At 56.4% G+C, this 17,803-nt stretch overlaps 1 protein-coding gene across 6 annotated transcripts; it reads right to left on the bottom strand.

The window, feature by feature from the left end:
• Positions 1-42: 42 nt before the first annotated feature.
• Positions 43-9,857, bottom strand: LOC105464482 (CDC42 effector protein 1). Of its 6 annotated transcripts, none has more exons than XM_011712439.3 (4): positions 9,704-9,827; positions 8,055-8,227; positions 3,455-4,194; positions 43-2,112 (listed from the first exon to the last, which is right to left on the bottom strand). In XM_011712439.3, exons 3-4 carry the CDS (start codon positions 3,915-3,917, stop codon positions 1,379-1,381), a joined length of 1,197 nt encoding a protein of 398 aa, XP_011710741.1. In that variant the 5' UTR covers positions 3,918-4,194; positions 8,055-8,227; positions 9,704-9,827; the 3' UTR covers positions 43-1,378. The 6 variants fall into 6 exon arrangements, with proteins under 6 accessions (XP_011710741.1, XP_011710739.1, XP_011710740.1 ...); XM_011712437.3 differs by lacking the exon at positions 9,704-9,827 and adding an exon at positions 8,282-9,301 and having other exon boundaries at positions 8,055-8,182; XM_011712438.3 differs by lacking the exon at positions 9,704-9,827 and adding an exon at positions 8,858-9,301.
• Between the last annotated feature and the right edge of the window lie 7,946 nt (positions 9,858-17,803).

Genomic DNA, 17,803 nt, shown 5'->3' with positions numbered 1-17,803 from the left:
TGGGTCCTGGGTGTGTCCCCCTATCTCTACCTGCAGTTCCTGCCCCAAGGCTAAAAGCAAACAAAATAATCCATTTTTATGGAGTCTTCCTGTGGCAAGAACTGCGGTTCAAGACTTCTTTCTCTCCTGGGTCCCTCGAGTTTACCAAAACATGGGATACCTCTGGTCTGAGGACCTCTGAATGCAGGCACCCCATGATCCAGAATGTCCCGCTCTCAGGGATCCTGAGGTCCCGTAGTGATCCTGCCACACATCCTCTGGTTGCACACCTCTAGTGACAGGGAGCTCACTACCTGATGTTGGCTGTTTGTGGCTAAATTTAACTGGTCTTCTGATACCTGAGGGCATTTCTCTTTCTATGCGTTTTAATGCTCCTGGCATTTCCAAGATACTGAGGAGGAAACTGAGATACGAGGACACCCGGCTGCCACGTTGGGAGGCTGAGACATGCTCCCAACAGTTCTACGCACTTGTTCCTGTCTACTTGCCCCCACTATCGCCAGAGCAAATGCCACGCTACTCTGTGGGATTATGGGACAAACACCAGTCCCAGGCACCTGGGCCAGGAGCTGTTCCCGGAACTGTAGATAAGGCTCCCACCTGGGTCTCTTATCTCAGGGGCATTCCAGCCTGGTTACTCATTACCCTCCCCTTGGTGTGTCTACTTCCCTCCCCTGCTGGGGGCCTTGATTGGGGGGGGTCCTTGGCTTTCTAAACTCCCTGGAGGGGAGGGGACTGAAGCAAGTAGAGCTGATGCTGTTCTCCCTGGTCCCCAAGCATCTTGCAGGACACCTTTTATCAAAACAGCCTTATTTAATCAGGCCCCAGAGGCAAGTCTGGGGTATACAGGCAGGTGGGATTCCTCCCCGGGAGGTCATACCTGACCTTTCTGGGGTAAGAGGGAGGCTGGGGCGGGGATGTTGGGGAAGCGGCCTGGGAGAGGGCTGTCAGGGTTACAGCGGGGACGCTCTGGGATGAGCTGGGGGCAGGCGGTTCCTTTGGGAGGTGGGACAATGGCCCTGTGTGGTACACTCCCTGCCCCCCACCCCCCACAGGCAGCTTAGTCTGGCACAAAGGCCACACTGTGAGGCTGGGCCCTCCAGCTGGTGGGGGTGGCGTGGAGTGGGGCCTAAGGAAGAGCTATTAGGTCCAGAGTGGCAGTGGGAGGAGGTGGTCAGCTTGGCAGGGCCTCTGGGAGCATCCAAGTCCCAGAGCAATCCTGGCCTTCCCTGTCTTCCCTCCCATGTCTGTCCTGCAGAGGTGGAGAGGGGTTTAGGGGCAACTCGGCTTCTCCCCTCTCTGGTCTGGTAGGAACCAGCTGTTAGGTGAGGGGCCGGCTCTGCACCTAGGTGGGGCCCCGGGACCATGTCCCAGCCCCTCACACCTTGACCTCATCATCCTCCTCAGCATCCGCAAATTCAAAGGTGTTTGCTTGCACCGTGCTGGGCACCGGGGTCCTGCTGTGTGCCTGGGGTGCCCTCCACTCTTCATCCAGGCTCTCCCAGGAGGCCCGGGCTTGGGGCAGCACCTCCACCCGCTCCTGCCGCGCATCCATCTCCGGGTAGTGGCGGCCACCACCCCAGCCTGCTCCCCAGTGCCTGCCGAGGGCAGGGCCAGCAGGTCCTCGTGGACCCCCTCCCACTGGGCTGGCCTTCACCTCAGCCACTGGGCCCAACCCAGCTGTTACCCCATTGGGACAGTGTCCATGGGGTGTGGAGCTTGTGGCAGGGGCTGGGGGGTTTGCAGCAGGACCCAGGGGGGTTGTGGCAGGGGCTGGGGGGTTTGCAGCAGGACCCGGGGGGTTTGCGGCAGGGGCTGGGGGGTTTGCGGCAGGGGCCGGGGGGTTTGCGGCAGGGGCTGGAGGGTTTGCAGCAGGGGCTGGGGGGTTTGCAGCAGGGGCTGGAGTCTCAGCTGCAGGGGCTTCCGCGAGGCTCATGACCCCTAGCAGCTCACTGAGGAGTGAGGGCCCAAGGTCGAGGTCCAGGCGGAAGGACAAGAGAGAGTCTGAGCGGCAAAGCCCGGGCTCAGAGGGGAAGGAACCATCCCGGTCTCGGTCATGCAGCTTTTCCGAGCGGGGCAGGCGGGAGATGGTGCAGAACCCAGAGTCCAGGCCTAGAAGAGAAATGGGCAGTGGGCTCAGAGCTGGGGTCCCTCACCAGGAATTCAGGAGGGGAGACAGGAACAGTCCTGGCTTGCTGTGTGGCTTCTGGCTAGTCCCTCCCCTCTCTGGCCTCAGTTTCTCCCATCTTTCCAATAGAATATGCTCCATGGTCACCTGTGTGATCTTCCTGTCTACCCTGAAAGCTGAAAATCATCATTATCCTCATTTCCATTATGCAGATGAGGAAAGTGAGGCTCAGTTTGGGATGGGGCGAAGGGGCTAGCCCAAGGCCATAGAAGTCTGATGAGGTGAAATCAAGCCTGGAGCTCAAATCTCCTCTCAGTCCCAATTGTGACCTCAGCCATGGCCACCGGCTCCCTGCCATGACCCTGGTTGATGGCTGCAGGTGAACCCATAGCACGTGGGCTGGTTTGTGGACACAGGATGGGACCAGCAGCCAGGGTCTGACTGTATAGAAATGAAGGACAGATATGTGCCTTCCCAAAGTCATCTAGTCCAGCCCATGCTTCCAGGACTACAGACCTGAGACAGAATCGAGTTTCTGTGGACCAGTCCTCAGTGTGTTTCTGAGCAGCTGCCTGGGGCAGTGGCGTTAGAGCATTTGCCCCAAATGCCGCAAGGCAGGGAGTGGCCACCAGGTGGCAGCAGGGGCCCATGGTTCTCAGGTGAACTCTGCCCAAACCGCCAAGGTGGCACTTCTGGCTGGGCAAGAAGGCCCCTGAGTTGTGGTCCCTGTGAGTGGTTTTCCAAATTTGTCGAGTTACAGGAAACCAAGTTCAGATAACAACAGCTCCAGTGTCCTGAGCACCTACTATGTACCAGTCCCCCTACGCCTCCCCTGGCACTGAATCTTAGCAATGACCCCGAGAGAATCATTATCCAGGTGAGGACTTGAACTTACAGAGGTCAGTTGACTTCCTGAAAATCAGGCAGAACTGGATTGGAATCCAGAGCCCAGGCCCTTCACCTCTCCATGATATCATTCCAACATGAGGGGAAGGCTTTGGTTGAAGGGGGCAAGAATGGGTGGATGAGTGGTTCAGTCGAGGCCCAGAGAGGGGGACGTGCTTGCCCAGGTCACATAGCAAGTAAGGGGAAGCCAGAACTCAAACTCCACCTCCTCACTCTCAACCTCAGGTGTTCTGGGAAGTCAGCTTGTTCCCACCACTGCACCCCCTCCCCATCCTTGATGTGGGGTTTGGGCCTGCCTTCTGTGGTGAGACCAAGGGACCCGGGCAACAGAGCTCACTTGGAGTTTGGAGGAACCACTGAACCCCTCTGGGCCTCAGTCTCAGCCTCTGAAAAGTGGGCCAAGATAACCCAGGCCCTCACCGTAGCTGGAGTGGCCATCCATGGAGCTGCTGGGGCTGCCGTCGAAACTGAGCTTGCCAACCACGAGGCTGTCGTAGGCGGCCTGGTTGAGCTGGGGCAGGGAGATGGCATTCTTGATGATGGGGGAGATGGCCGGTGGAGCCGGGGAGGGTGCAGGGGGAGACGCCATCCTCCGGGGGGGCGCCCCCACCCTCCGCACCAGCTGCAGCTTCTTGGCCAGGAAGTTGCGGGGTGAGCGATGGGTGCCCCTGGAGCTGCCACCGTGGTTGCTGAGGAAGGAGGTGTCCCCGAAGACGTCCCCACCACGGCCCACATGCATGGTGTGGCGGAAGTCCCCGAGCGGGGGGCTGATCATGTCTGCAGTCAGCCGCCTCTTTCCCTGTGAACTGGACCCCCATACCACAGGCGAGAGCTTCCCCAGGCTCATGGTGGGGGCGCTGCCGCCCCCCTGGGGGCCGGGCATCAGCTCTGGCCGCTCACAGCTGCTAGTCCATGTCCACCAGGGGCCGGGGGAGGGAGGGGGGCCGGGCTCGGGATGGCTGCTCAGCTCCTTTGCCCTGGCGGAAGCTGTAAATGACGCTGTCCTAAAGTGAGGTCACCGAATGCTGAGGCTGTGGGGGGTCCATGGCTCGCCTCTCCCCGGGGCCGGCTGCCAGCCCCCCGGAAGCAGCTGTAGATGTTCAAGCGTAGAGAAAGCACCCCCGCGGTGGTCGGCTTCTCTCCTGCCCAGGGGTGGAGACCTGGAAGGAAGACAGAAAGGGCGGTGATGGCAAGCCCAGGACAGAGGAGGAAATCTGGGGTCCAAACATTAGTAGCTGAAGAGGATAGATCATCACACCCCACCACATGGATAGAGGCCCCCAACTGATATGGGGCAGAAGCTAGGCACAAGGGGACCCGAGTGAGTCTGTATATAGAAAGTTCAAGAACACAGCCAGGCGCAGTGGCTCACGCCGGTAATCCCAGCACTTTGGGAGGTTGAGGTGGGTGGCTCAACTGAGATCAGGAGTTCAAGACCAGGATGGCCAACATGGGGAAACCCCATCTCTACTAAAAATACAAAACTTAGCCGGACGTGGTGGTGCGCGCCTGTAATCCCAGCTACCCGGGAACCTCCAGCAGGAGAATCACTTGAACCAGGGAGGCAGAGGTTGCAGTGAGCTGAGATCGCACTACGACACTCCAGCCTGGGCAACAAGACCAAAATTACGTCTCAAAAAAAAAAAGAAAAGAAAAAAAAAGAAAGTTCAGTAACAGGCAAAACCAATTGATGCCATTAGCAATCAGAATGATAGCAGCCTCTGAGCAGGTACTGACTCAACAGGGGACGAAGAATTCATCAAGCTATACACTTAAACCATGTATGAGGGAAAAATAGAAGCACTCATTCCAAGTCTGAGCAACGTAATGAGACCTGGTTTTCACAAAACATTTTTAAAAAATTAGTTGGGTGTGGTGGTGTGTGCCTGTGGTCCTAGCTACTCAGGAGGCTAAGAAGGGAAGATCCCTTGAGCCCAGGAGGTCAAGGCTGCAGTGAGCCATGATTGTGTCACTGCACTCCAGCCTGGGCGACAGAGCGAGACCCTGTCTCAAAAAAAAAAAAAGAAAAGAAAAAAGTGCTTATTCTGCAGGGCCCACTTATGAAGCACTTACTAAGTGCCAAGACCTCACCTGCCTCATCGTTTAAACCCACATAATACTTCTGAGGGGCTGGGCGTAGTGGCTCACGCCTGTACTCCCAGCACTTTGGGAGGCCGAGGCGGGGGAATCACGAGGTCAGGAGTTAGAGACCAGCCTGGTGGTGCTGGTCTCCACCATGGTGAAACCCCGTCTCTACTAGAAATATAAAAAATTAGCTGGGCATAGTGGCGGGCACCTGTAATCCCAGCTACTCAGGAGGCTGAGGCAGGAGAATTGCTTGAACCCAGGAGGCGGAGGTTGCAGTGAGCCGAGATTGCACCACTGCACTCCAGCCTGTGCGACAGAGCGAGACTCTGTCTCACAAACAACGACAACAACAACAAAAACATTACTCCTGAGGGCAGCATGGTATCAGTTAGAGAGGGGAAACTGAGGCACGAAGTGAAGTAACTTGCCTGAGGCTACATAGCAAGACATGGTGAAACAGGCCCCACATCCCAGAGCCCTGGGGCCCCAGGCTACTCTGCCTTCTGCTGAGTAACTGAGTAAGTCACCTCCCTTCTCTGTGCATTAAAATCTCTGCCACCCAGCGAAGCCAGGAGGGAACAGATGCCTCACCAAGGCTTTGTGAAGCTGGGTAAACAGCCAGAGCAGAGGTTCCTCCAAACCATCCACCTTCAAGGAGCTTCCTGGAATAAGGATCCTGTGGTCAAAAGTGGCTTTTTCCAGCTGCCTCCTCCATGCGTGAGCATATTCAAGGCTCTGAGAAGGCCCACAGGAAAAGACTTGATCACAGTTTGTCAAATTGATGTAGGAGCCTTGTTGTCCGGGAGCAAGCTTTGGAAAAAGCTCAGCTGGTGCCAAAAGCTATTTCTTGCCCATCTCTCCCTTCCTGATTCCCCATCCCCACCATACACACAATCTTCCCCAGCTCCAGCCTCTTTAAGCATTTCTTGTTCTGACCCCTTTCCTTCTGACCCCTTTTCTTCTAGTATCATACAAAGTCCAGGCTACAGCGCACCTGTGATCCTATGCTTTTCCTGTGGCCCACTGAGGGCAAAGCTGGCTCAAGGTCAGATCCACAGAGCTAGTCGAGACTTGAACTCAGAGCCTCTGACTCACATAAGTCCTTGACTGGCTTGTGGAGCCCTGTCTCACCTCCTGAGATCGGCAATGCACTTGGAGGGTGGGGCAGTCGCCTGGATTTTCCTGCCTTTCTCCCTGGGGCATCCAGCTAGGGCTCTGCACTTAGCAAGTGCCAAATCAATGCCAGCTGAATCACAGATCTCCATGATAACCTGCATGCCAAAACATCACCCTGGTCCATTCTGAGAGTGGGAGGGCAGGCTGGGCTCGGTGTCCTCACGGTGTGACCTTGGGCAAGTCACCTACCTACACAGACCTGGGACCTCAGCTGATGAAAGTCAATAGTGATCCTTAACAAGAACACCCACATCTGCGGCTCAGCCTTCTTCCTTTTTAAAAACCATTGCTGCCACCTCCAAGCATAAACATCTCAATACCGCCCTTCTAGTGTTATTTGAAATTCAAAATAGGTTAAATAACAAGATAAGAACAAAGAAGCCAATAGGACAAAGCTAGCTTTGTTTTCTGACTACATTCTCTTCCCTTCCCACCATCTGATCCTCCCCCAACCCTAACTCCTCCCCCTTGGAGGGGAGGAACTTCTGAATCACCTTTTTCCCTCCCTGGCACCCCGGGCACCGAGAAGCCCTCGTGGAATGTTTGCTGAAGTTCTGAAGCGCTCCACAGTTGGCCAACCATTACATGATGTCATCTGATTCTCCAACAACCCTGCAAAGCCACAGCTTGGCCTATCTGACAGGCAGCGCTGAGGTTCGGAGGGAAGGGAGACCTGTCCAACGTTACGTGACAGGTTCATGGCAGGGCCAAGTTTCCCTGCTCAGCAGGGATGAACGATGCATCTCTAGGGGAAGGAATGGGAGTGGGGAGGGTGTTCCTCTGTAAAAAGCCCTGTAGAAGGGTCTGCCATGTGGCCTCACCCACTTGCTCCCACCCCAGCTCCCTGTTTTTTGTTTTTTTTTTTTTTTTTGATGCAGGGTTTCACTCTGTCACCCAGGCTGAGTGCAGTGGCTCCATCACAGCTAACTGCAGCCTCGAACTCCCAGGCTCAAGCGATCCTCCCACCTCAGCCTCCTGAGTAGCTGGGACTACAGGCGCATACCACCATGTTCAGCTAAGTTTTTCCACTTTTTGTAAGGACAGGGTCTCACTCCATTGCCCAGGTTGGTCTCAAATTCCTGAACTCAAGCCATCCTGCTGCCTCAGCCTGCCAAAGTGCTGGGATTACAGGTGTGAACCACCACACCTGGCCTCCCTGACTTCTTGAGGCAGCACCTCTTCTCCCAGCAAAAGGGGCTCCTCCCCCCTGAACCCCCATGGCCACTTTTGACTTGGGGCACCAGCTTCCTCCCCAATCTTGTGATGATCCCATCTTTCAAATGTTTCTGGGCACCCCCCAATAGTACCCATCCCCCACGCCACCCTGCCTACTGCAGTATAGAGACTCTGCAGGGCTGTGGAGCTGAGGGCAGGGTACTGGGACCTGCCTCCCCATGTGGAAAACGGGAACAGCACACCAGACAGTTCCCCTCCCAGGGGAGTTGCAAGGGTAGAAAATGTAATGAAACCCTCAGATGCTGGATAGAGCAGGGCAGCTATGGGTTCAAATCTGACACCTTTACACTAACATCTCTCATTCCAGGGACCCCTGGTGGCAGCCACGTGACACTTGCTGCCAACCACAGGGCACTGCTGGCCATCAGGTGTGCCTCACCTGGCACTAGGAGTAAGCACGGCTCCAAGTGTCCTGGTGCCAGGCTCACCTCCCCTCACCTGCCCAGGAATACCACCCGTTAGTATTGAGAACACCCCTTTTACAGATGGAAAAAACAAAACTTAGAAAGGAGACATTTACCCTCAATCACAGGCCAGCATCGCTGATAAATGCCCCAGGGTGGGGGTGAAGACGATGGGGAATGGGGAAGAGGATTTGGAGGGCTTGGATGCCCAGTGCTGAGCACGGTGTGGGGTGCAGGTGCAGGCCTGGGAAGACAGGAGACCAAGCTCTGCAGATTCAGCGTCTGTGACCTGGGCAAGGAGGTCATCACACAGCTTCAGTGTCCCTGGAGTCCTTATATTTACCCTATAGAGGATAGTCAGGGCCTGGGCGCATGGCCTGAGCTCACTCAATGGTGGGAATGACGCAAGAACAAGTTTTGGAGCCAGGATCCGGCCAACAGGGGCCGCTGTGGAGGCACATGTGGTCGCGGGGAGGCCAAGGGCCGCTCTGAAGGAGAGCGGGGACGGCTGCAGCCTGGCATTCACCTGGGGGTCACCCGCAGGCCGCAGTGCTGGCCAGGGGCCCACGTCTCATCCTGGAGGTCACTGCTCGGGTGCACACAGCCCCCTTCCTGCGGGCATCCAGCTGGGTGATGCCCCCGCCCTCTACCGCTGGACAGCGGGTCCCTGTCTTGGTTACGGCAGCTCGCCCAAACTTGCTCTGGTCCCTGGGTTAAGGGGTTAACCCGGGCGGCTGGCTTCTCCTTCCCCTCAAAGTCCAGACGCTTCAAGGTGGAGAGACGGGGAAACAGGCCAGAACGGGGTAGCTAGTTGTTCTCAGTCGCGCTAGGGGACCCGGTCCTCCGTATTCCAAGGGGGGCACCGTGGGCCATTGGGGAGCGACGGGAAAAGTGGAAAGGAGACGCGCTTCGTGCCCACCGCCCCGAGTTAGAGCCAAACCAGCCGTGGACCAGGCGAGGAGGAGCGGCTGCGAGCTGCGTCTCGGGTTCCCGCGCCACGTTTCGTGTCGCTGCGGCCTCCCGGCCAGTCCTCTCTCCTCTCTAAGCCTCAGTTTCCCGGTTTAGGAAAGGGGCTTCGAATCTTGCGGGTCTGGCACGGCTGGGGCAAAGGCAGAACAATCTGGAGGGCGACCGGGATTGGAAGTCCGGGAAAAACTTCGACCACCCAACGTTCCCTGGGGGTACGCGGGAGCCTGGGGCTCAGGACGCGGAGGGTCGCTCCGCGGGGGAAGGGGACGGCCAGCTGTCTTGGCCAGAGGGGAACCGGACGGGATGACCTCATCCGCGGCTCCAGCCTGGAATGCGGCGGTCGGGGAGGGGGCAGGGTGCCTGTCCATCTCCCCGGGTCCCCCACCCCCCACTTCCCGCTCTCCGCGTGGGCCTCGGCGGAGGGGATACATTCCGCCGCGTCGCCCGCTCCCCGCCCCTGCCCTTCCTTCCCCCGCGCAGGAAGGCGCGGAGACAGCCCTCGCTCTGTCCCTCGGCTCGCCTCCTCCTCACGCAGTTTGGCCGCTGAGTTTCGTCCGATCCTCTGCCCCCTCCGCCCGCCCGGAATGGGACACGAAGCCCGAAAGTTCGGAGTTTCCCCGCGTGGCTCCTCGGCCGCGCCCGGCCTTCCCGTGGGCACCCGGGGGCGCCTCTCCCGGGCGGGTCCGGTCCCCGTCCCGGCCCCGAGAGCCTAGGAGGGTGCAGAGCCCTCGCAGGCGCCCGGACTCGCCGGCCTCCACGGCCTCCGCCCCGAGGACCCGCGCGTCCCAGCTGTTACCTGGCTTCGCGAGCCCCGGGGGCGCGGGACGAGGGTGGACTAGTCCTGCAGCGGCGGCGGCCGCGCGTCCCGGCTGGCAGCCCGGGAGAGTCGCTGGGCCGGTCTGCGCCGCCCTGGCCGCGGGCTCCGCGGGCTGGATCCGGGGGCGGGGGCGGGGTGTGGGCGCTCCCGCCTCCCGCCCCTCTCCTCCCGCCAGCGGGCGGGGCCCGGCCCCCTCCCCGGCCCCCTCCCCGGCCCCCTCCTCGGCACCGTCCTCGCCGCCGCCGAGAGCTGGCGGGGACGCGACTGGGGGGCCAGGCCAGGCCTCTCTCCTCGCCACCCCGGCCAGGGTCAGATGAGGAACGTGCGGGCTGCCCCGGGGAGGCGACTCCGGTCCCCGGCCGCCAACCCCTCCTCCACCGGTTCCCCGCGTGGCCTTGGGGCGTCCAGGCCTGATGAACTCTCCTCCCTCCTGGGCCCTCCAGCAGCGCCCTGCGGGAGTTTGGGGAATCGGGAAGCTCGATCTGAGGCCCTGAATGCCTGGGCCTTTAAACTTTGATGTTTATAAGCATGACATGCCCACTCCTTTCCTCCGGATTCTCTTTCCCTTCCACCCGGTACAGGCCTCGCGGTGCCCAGGAGGAAGACAGCCACACTGGGGCGACTGGTAGAGTCAAGGCCGGGACCCTGGAGCCGGACAGCCTGGGCTCCTGTCCTGCCTCAGTCACTACTTACCTTTCTCTGCCTCAGTTTCCTGATCTGAAAGTGGGATAGATAATAGCAGCATCAGATGTTGTGTCAAGTGTCCCCTGCTCCAAGAGCACCTAGGAGGCTTGCTTGGCAGGTAAATGAGGTCGCATCTCAGAGACTTTACAGATCCCGCCCCCCCACCTCCATGGGGAGGGGCAAGGAATCAGCCATACCCGGGACCCTGTGCCATCATCAAGGAGGGGAGATAGATTCTGGCCTCCGCCTCCTGTTGTCGTGCCCTCCTCTGACTACTCTCCTCTGACTATAGAGTCCTCGGGCTGTCAGGGCACAGGGAGGTCCCTAACACTGCCTGAGGTCCTGGGGCCTCAGGAAAGCTTCCTAGAGGAGATGATACCGGAGTTGTCTTTTTTTTTTTTTTTTTTTTTTGGCGGAGTCTCGCTCTGTTGCTCAGGCTGGAGTGCCTTGGCACAATCTCGGCTCACTGCAGCTTCCACCTCCCCGGTTCAAGCGATTCTCCCTCAGCCTCCAGACTAGCTGGGATTACAGGCACCCGCCCACGCCCGACTAATTTTTGTATTTTTTAGTAGAGAGGGGGTTTCGCCATGTTGGCCAGGCTGGTCTTGAATTCCTTACCTCAGGTGATCCGCCTGCCTCGGCCTCCCCAAGTGCTGGGATTATGGGTGTGAGCCACTGCGCGGTTGTGAGTTAAGTCTTAAAGGACGTGTAGGCAGAGGGAAGGGCAATGGAAATGCATCGTGCACAGCTGGCAGGGGGACAGCACAGCAAAGGCTGGGAGCGGAGGACCCGGCAGCGGAGGCAAACCTGGTTGGAGGAGACTGGCTGAGCGCTGTTGTGGCAGGGGACGAGGAGCCGTATTTACCCACAGGTGGAGGAGACAAGGTCTTTACTGTTCACCCAGGGGCTAGGCCTCTTCCACGGGCTCCCTGAATCCCCATGCTGGCCGCCAAGGGAAGGAGCTATTCCTGCAGCTGGACAAATGAGGAAACGGAGGCACAAAGCATTCTAGCATTTGCTCAAGTGGCACAGCAGTAGGAACTCTTTCCCTGGGGGCTGGCCCAGGAGCATTTTGTCCCATGGAGAATTGAAACAGCATCAGGACAGTGAGCCAGCAGGCAGCACTGGCAGGTGTAGATTTAGAAGACTGACTGTTGGCAGGCGTGGTTGCTCACGCCGGTAATCCCAGCACTTTGGGAGGCCAAGGTGGGCAGATTACTTGAGGCTGGGAGTTTGAGACCAGCCTGACCAATACGCTAAAACTCCATCTTGACTGAAAATACAAACATTAGCCAGGCGTGGTGGCAGGTGCCTGTAATCCCAGCTACTCGGGAGGCTGAGGCAGGGAGAATTGCTTGAACCCGGGAGGCAGAGGTTGCAGTGAGCTGAGATCGCACCACGGCACTGCAGCCTGGTCAACAGAGCGAGATTCCGTCTTAAAAAATAAAAATAAAAAAGTGCCAGTTGCGGTGGCTCACGCCTGTAATCCCAGCACTTTGGGAGGCTGAGGCGGGCGGATTACTTGAGGTCAGGAGTTCGTGACCAGCCTGGCCAACATGGTGAAACCATGTCACTACTAAAAATACCAAATATTAGCCAAGCATAGTGGTGGGCGCCTGTAATCCCAGCTATTCAGGAGGCTGAGGCAGGAGAATTGCTTGAACTTGGGAGATGGAGGTTGCAGTAAACTGAGATCATGCTACTGCACTCCAGCCTCGGCGACAGAGCGAGACTCTGTCTCAAAAAAACAAAAAACAAAACAGAAGTCTGACTGTGAGTGAAGAATGGACTGGAAGGACAGTGATGGAAGCAAATAACTAGTGATGCTGTCGTTGTTACTATTAATTGCATCAGCAGTAACCAGCACTTAATGAGCACCTGATGCATACCAAGTCCTGTAGCTCCTTAACAAGCATTATGACATTTAATTCTTGTGAGAGCCCCATGGGGAAAGTCCTGCCATGGTGTCCCGTTTGCAGATAAGTGAAGTGATTTGCGTAAAACCCCCTACTTTGACAGGATGGCCATACTTTCCAGTTTGCCTAGGACAGCCCAGATTACACATACTGTTCCAGCGTAATTATTAATAGCACTTCCTTTCATTCTCAAAGGTGACCTGTTTAGACAATCAATTACACGTCACTCTAGTCAGAGGATCCCTAGAGCGGTGGTAAAGGAGGCAGTTTGGTGCAATGTCAAAGGCCCTGAGCTCAAATCCCGGCCTAGTGGCTGACCGTGGGCAAAGCACTTGGCCCATGTGAACCTCAAGTTTCTCATCTCTGAAATGGGTATAATAGCAGTGTGGGTATTTACTAGTTGGGTGTTGTGAGCCCCAGGCAGATGAGCGAGCAAGCAGTCCTGATGGAAGTGGCTACAACCTGCCCCATGCTTGCTCCATCTTCTTCACCCGTGGGCAGGGAGGGCCGGCAGGAAAGAAAAAGTGGTTGAGAACCTCCCTACTATATGCCACATGCTTTGTCTTCTCCAGCTCATTGACAGGAAACCTGTGAATCAGGAATTCTTGCCCCCTTTTACATCTGGGTAAGCTAAGGCAGAGAGGAGCCCTCTCCCTCCTTTGCAGCCTGTCTCCAGATAGAAATCTATCTCCATGTAGGCTGTGCCCTCGTTCCTGGCTCCACTCCTGATTTAAGGATCTGACTCACGTTTTCCCTCTGGAAAACGGGAGAAAGGGAGAAGTTTCAATATCCCCAGGAAGGATCCAGGGTTGAGTAGTCTCCCTTTCTCATGCTTTTCTCCTCCCCCAATTTCCTGCAGTCCCCTTACTTCCCTTTGAGAGGCTGTGCCCAGGAGTGCAGGGGTTAACCTCGGCAGGACTGTAATCACCGTGCAGAATGCAGAACAAATGCCTCCCAGCTGGGGACTGGGAGCTGCTAGGTGAACCAACTGCCCGGAGCTCAGGATCCCCTACCTCCCTGTCTTGAAGGAACCAGGCTCCTCAGGCTACAGTCCCAGAGCTCAGCTGCCCCCTCCACTCAGTCCAGCAGATTGGGTTGGCCAAGGCAAGGGGTCTAAGGGAAGGAGGCAGGTCCTGGGCAGGGAGCAGTCTATAGAGCCAGGGAGGAGGGGGCAGGTCACAGGTAGGGAGAAGTATTTCGTCCTTGGGGACCCAGGGATGCTAGTGGCTGCTTCCAGGTTCCAGGGAGGTTTGGGATGGGAGCCTTGAACTGAGGCCACAACTATTAGCCCCTCCCTAGGGTGCATGTCCCCTTTGTACCCCCAAAGTCTGGCTGGGCTTTTGGTCAGTTAATGCATCTGCTCATTGACCCACTAATTGGTCTTTCCTGTTCTCCAGCTCTTGAGTATCCACTGGTCCATCCATCCACCAATGCGATTGCTAATTCATCCATCTACCACTGCCCACTCTCCTGTCCATCCATTTGCCCTCCCCTCCATGCACCCATTTACCCACCTACTTCCTGTCCATGTCTTGATCTGCCACTCACACACATCCAAGCACGGAACCACTTACTTACCCACCCCTCCATTGACACACTGCCTATCCCCCCGTTCATCCATCCATCCACTCACCCACCCATCCAGCCACCTACACACCCATGCATCCTTCCACTCCATCATCCATTTACCCACCTGTACACCCACCCACCCACTCTATCCAGCATCGCTTGATCCACTGCCCATACCCGTGGCCATCTACTCACCCACCTGTCCATCTACGCCTTCCACTTCCATCCTGTAATGCCCTCACACTGACTCATACCTGGTCCCTGCTGACCAATGTGGGTGTCTGAGCACGTCTCCATCTTTCTCACATACATGCACTTCACTCACCTCATCAGTGGGTTACCTGGAGGCAAAATACCCTTGAAGACTGCTTTTTTTTTGTTTTTTTTTTTTTTGTTTTTTTTTGTGAGACAGAGTCTTGCTCTGTCGCCCAGGTTGGAGTGCAATGACGTGATCTCAGCTCACTACAACCTCTGCCTCCAGGGTTCAAGTAATTCTCTTGCCTCAGCCTCCTGAGTAGCTGGGATTACAGGTGTCCATCATCAAGCCCAGCTAATTTTTTTTTTTTTTTTTTTTTTTGTATTTTTAGTAGAGATGGGGTTTTGCCACGTTGGCCAGGCTGGTCTCTAACTCCTGACCTCAGGTGATCCATCCGCCTTGGCCTCCCAAAAATGCTGGGATTACAGGCATGAGCCACCATGCCCGGCCAAAGACTGCTTTGAAATGTCACCTTCTCCTGGAAGAACTCCTTCAAAATGAGCCTCCCCACTGCATCTGGTCCATCCTCCATGTTGGTGTCTATTTCTGAGTGAGATCGCTGATGAGACAGTGATGTCTGCGCATGTTCTGTGCTCCTGGCACACTGGGAAATGGATGATTAGGACCAACATAGGAATCCTTGTCCCTCGTTCCTTGACTGAGCCAACCGAGAGTAGGTACCCTCCTCCTGGGACCAATCCAGGGATAATCACTGGCTAGACCCCTAAGGGGGCTCAGGCACACCTGGGCACTGCAGGGGAAGGGGGCAGCTTTGGACTCTTCAAGAGGTTTGTGCTGTGACCTAGTTCTCTAGAGGTGACCTCACACCTAGGGAAGACGGGCAATGGGCCAAGGAGGCTGACCCCATGCTCTCCCCTCTGCGACCCAGTGTGCATTGCCAAGTCAGAAAAACGTGAGTGCAAATCAGGACTTTGTCTCTCACTAGCAGAGTGACCTTGGATAAGTCAGTTCTCAGCATTGGTCTCAGCTCCATTATCTGTAATAAGTCATAAAGTTCATTGCCTGACCTGTAGTTACGGTCAAGGAAGGGTAGCTGTTATAATGTCTTTCTTTCTTTCTTTTCTTTTCTTTTCTTTCTTTTTTTCTTTTTTTAGATCAAGTCTTGCTCTGTGGCCCAGGCTGGAGTGAAATGGCACCATCTTGGCTCACTGCAAACTGCGCCTCCTGGGTTCAAGCGATTCTCCTGCCTCAGCCTCCTAAGTAGCTGGGATTATAGGCATCCGCAACCATGCCCAGTTAATTTTTGTGTTTTTAGTAGAGACGAGGTTTCCCCATGTTGGCCAGGCTAGTCTTGAATTCCTGACCTCAGGTGATCCACCCGCCTTAGCTCCCAAAGTGCTGGGATTACAGGCGTGAGCCTCTGCACCCGACAATTTTTTTTTTTTTTTTTTTTTTTGAGATGGAGTCTCGCTCTGTCACCCAGGCTGGAATGCAGTAGTGGTGATCTTGGCTCACTGCAACCTCTGCCTCCCGGGTTCAAGTGATTCTCGTGCCTCAGTCTCCCAAGTAGCTGGGATTACAGGTGCCCACCACCACACCCGGCTAATTTTTATATTTTTAGTAGAGACGGGGTTTCACCATGTTGGCCAGGCTGGTCTCAAACTCCTGGGTTCAAGCGATCCACCTACCTCAAGCTCCCAAAGTGCTGGGATTACAGGTGTGAGCCACTGCGCCTGGCCTGTTATGACTTTATTATTTTCCCTTTACCGGTAGGCAGGTTCATTGAACACCTGGTAAATGGGTAGCGGCTGCAGCAGGCCCTGGGCTAGGTGCCTTCTGAGGGGGCAGCGGTAAGGAACATGGGCCCTAATTTCAAGACACTTAGAGTCTGCTGGGGAAGACAGAGCCCAGGAGACTGGTGGTGATGAAAGGCCGAAGCAGCCGTTGAAGGGACCAGGGAGGCAGAAGACCGACTGAGGAGGGCCAGGGAGGCTTCCTGGAGAAGGTGGCATTTGAGTTGGGCATTCTGTCTTGGGGTAAGATTGTCTGTAGGTGAAGTTGGGGACAGAACCGCCCTCAGCAGAGAGGTGGAAGTGGGAATGGGTACACCTGAGGGCGGTTCATGATCTGGTTCTGGAAGGCTAGAAGTTGAGCTGGGTCTACTGTGGAGGACGCAGGAGAGGCATTGAATGCCACACACAGGGAGGGTAGTGTTGGGTGCTAGGCTGGGCCACTGCCCCACCCAGTGATGGTGGTCCTCGGGGATCACAGACCCCGGGGGTGACTCAGGATCCTTGATGGGGCTTCCTCATTAGCAGAGGCTGGGGGCAACCCTTTCTAATGCTGTTTTTAGTTTTGCTTTTTTTTTTTTTCCCTTGTGGCCCTTGATGACAGGAATGTGTTCCGAAAGAGCCAGGAGATGGAGACCCTCCTGGAAGGACCCTTTGGCTCTCTGGTTCCTTCCTCTGACTCCAGATCCCCACAAGTCAACACTTGATCGGGAGTGGGGGCGGTTTCAGGGTTCTCAGAAGGCTCCTGGGGGCTAGGCGCAGTGGCTCACACCTGTAGTCCCAGCATTTTGGGAGACTGAGGCCAGCAGATCACTTGAGGTCAGGAGTTCGAGACCAGCCTAGCCAATGTGGCAAAACCCCGTCTCTACTAAAAATATAAAAATTAGCTGGGTGTGGTGGCGCATGCCAGTAATCCCAGCTACTAGGGAGGCTGAGGCATAGGAATTACTTGAACCTGGCAGGTGGAGGTTGCAGTGAGCTGAGATGTGCCACTGCACTCCAGCCTGGGCAACTGAAAATAATAATAATAATAATAAGGCTTCTGAGGCCACTGAGGCCCGGAGACAATAGACTTGTCGGGGTTGCATGCGAGTGTGCAGTGGAGTCCTGGGCTGCCACACACTCCATGGCTGGCTTCAGTGTGGGTGAGCATCTGTTGAGTGTGTGTCATCTCTCAGCCTAACAGGGTGAAACAGGCTCACAGACAGGTAAGGCTCAGCACCAACTTGGCAGGGCTTCCAGGAAGACTGCCTGGAGGAGGTAGGATGAGCAAGGCTCTATAGATGTATGAGGCTGTGTGCAAACAGTGAAAGCCAGGCTGGGAACACTGTGTGTGTCTGACATGGGTATACGTGGCCAAGGTGTGTCAGCCACAGTGATGACTGAGACATGCGGGAGTCAGAGCCTGGCCTGAGGCTAGGGAGTAGCCTGGGGGCCGAGTGATGGCAGATGCGTCCCTATCTGTGTCACCCAGCTGCTCCTCGTCCCTATCTGTGTCACCCAGCTGCTCCTCGAGGTGGTGTCTGGGTGCGAAAGGATTCTTGGGAGCAGTAGGGTCAGGATGGGAGTTAATCCCAGGGGCATTTTGTGAGGCCCACGGGGAGGGCACGTCTCCAAGAGACAGCTGTCAGAGCCGGAAACGCCTCTGGAATTCCAGGCTCCGGGAAAAGAGCTGGCCTGTGGAAGAGCTTTCTCAGGCGGAGCCTTCCAGGCCGACCCAGCTCTGGTTTCTTGTTCACTGGTCCGCAGGGAAATGGGGGTGGGGAGGCCCCCACAACCCCTCTGGCTCCCTTTCTCCTGGAGAGCAAGAAGTTGGAGGGGGGTTGAGGAAGGATGTGGGGTCAGTTCCTCCAGCCCCACCCCTGAGGAGGACAGACAGATGGATGGACTGAGGGCAGAGTGG

This window comes from Macaca nemestrina, chromosome 15 (genome assembly GCF_043159975.1).
Source record: "Macaca nemestrina isolate mMacNem1 chromosome 15, mMacNem.hap1, whole genome shotgun sequence".
NCBI lineage: Eukaryota > Metazoa > Chordata > Mammalia > Primates > Cercopithecidae > Macaca > Macaca nemestrina.
This window is presented reverse-complemented; position numbering and strand designations above follow the sequence as displayed.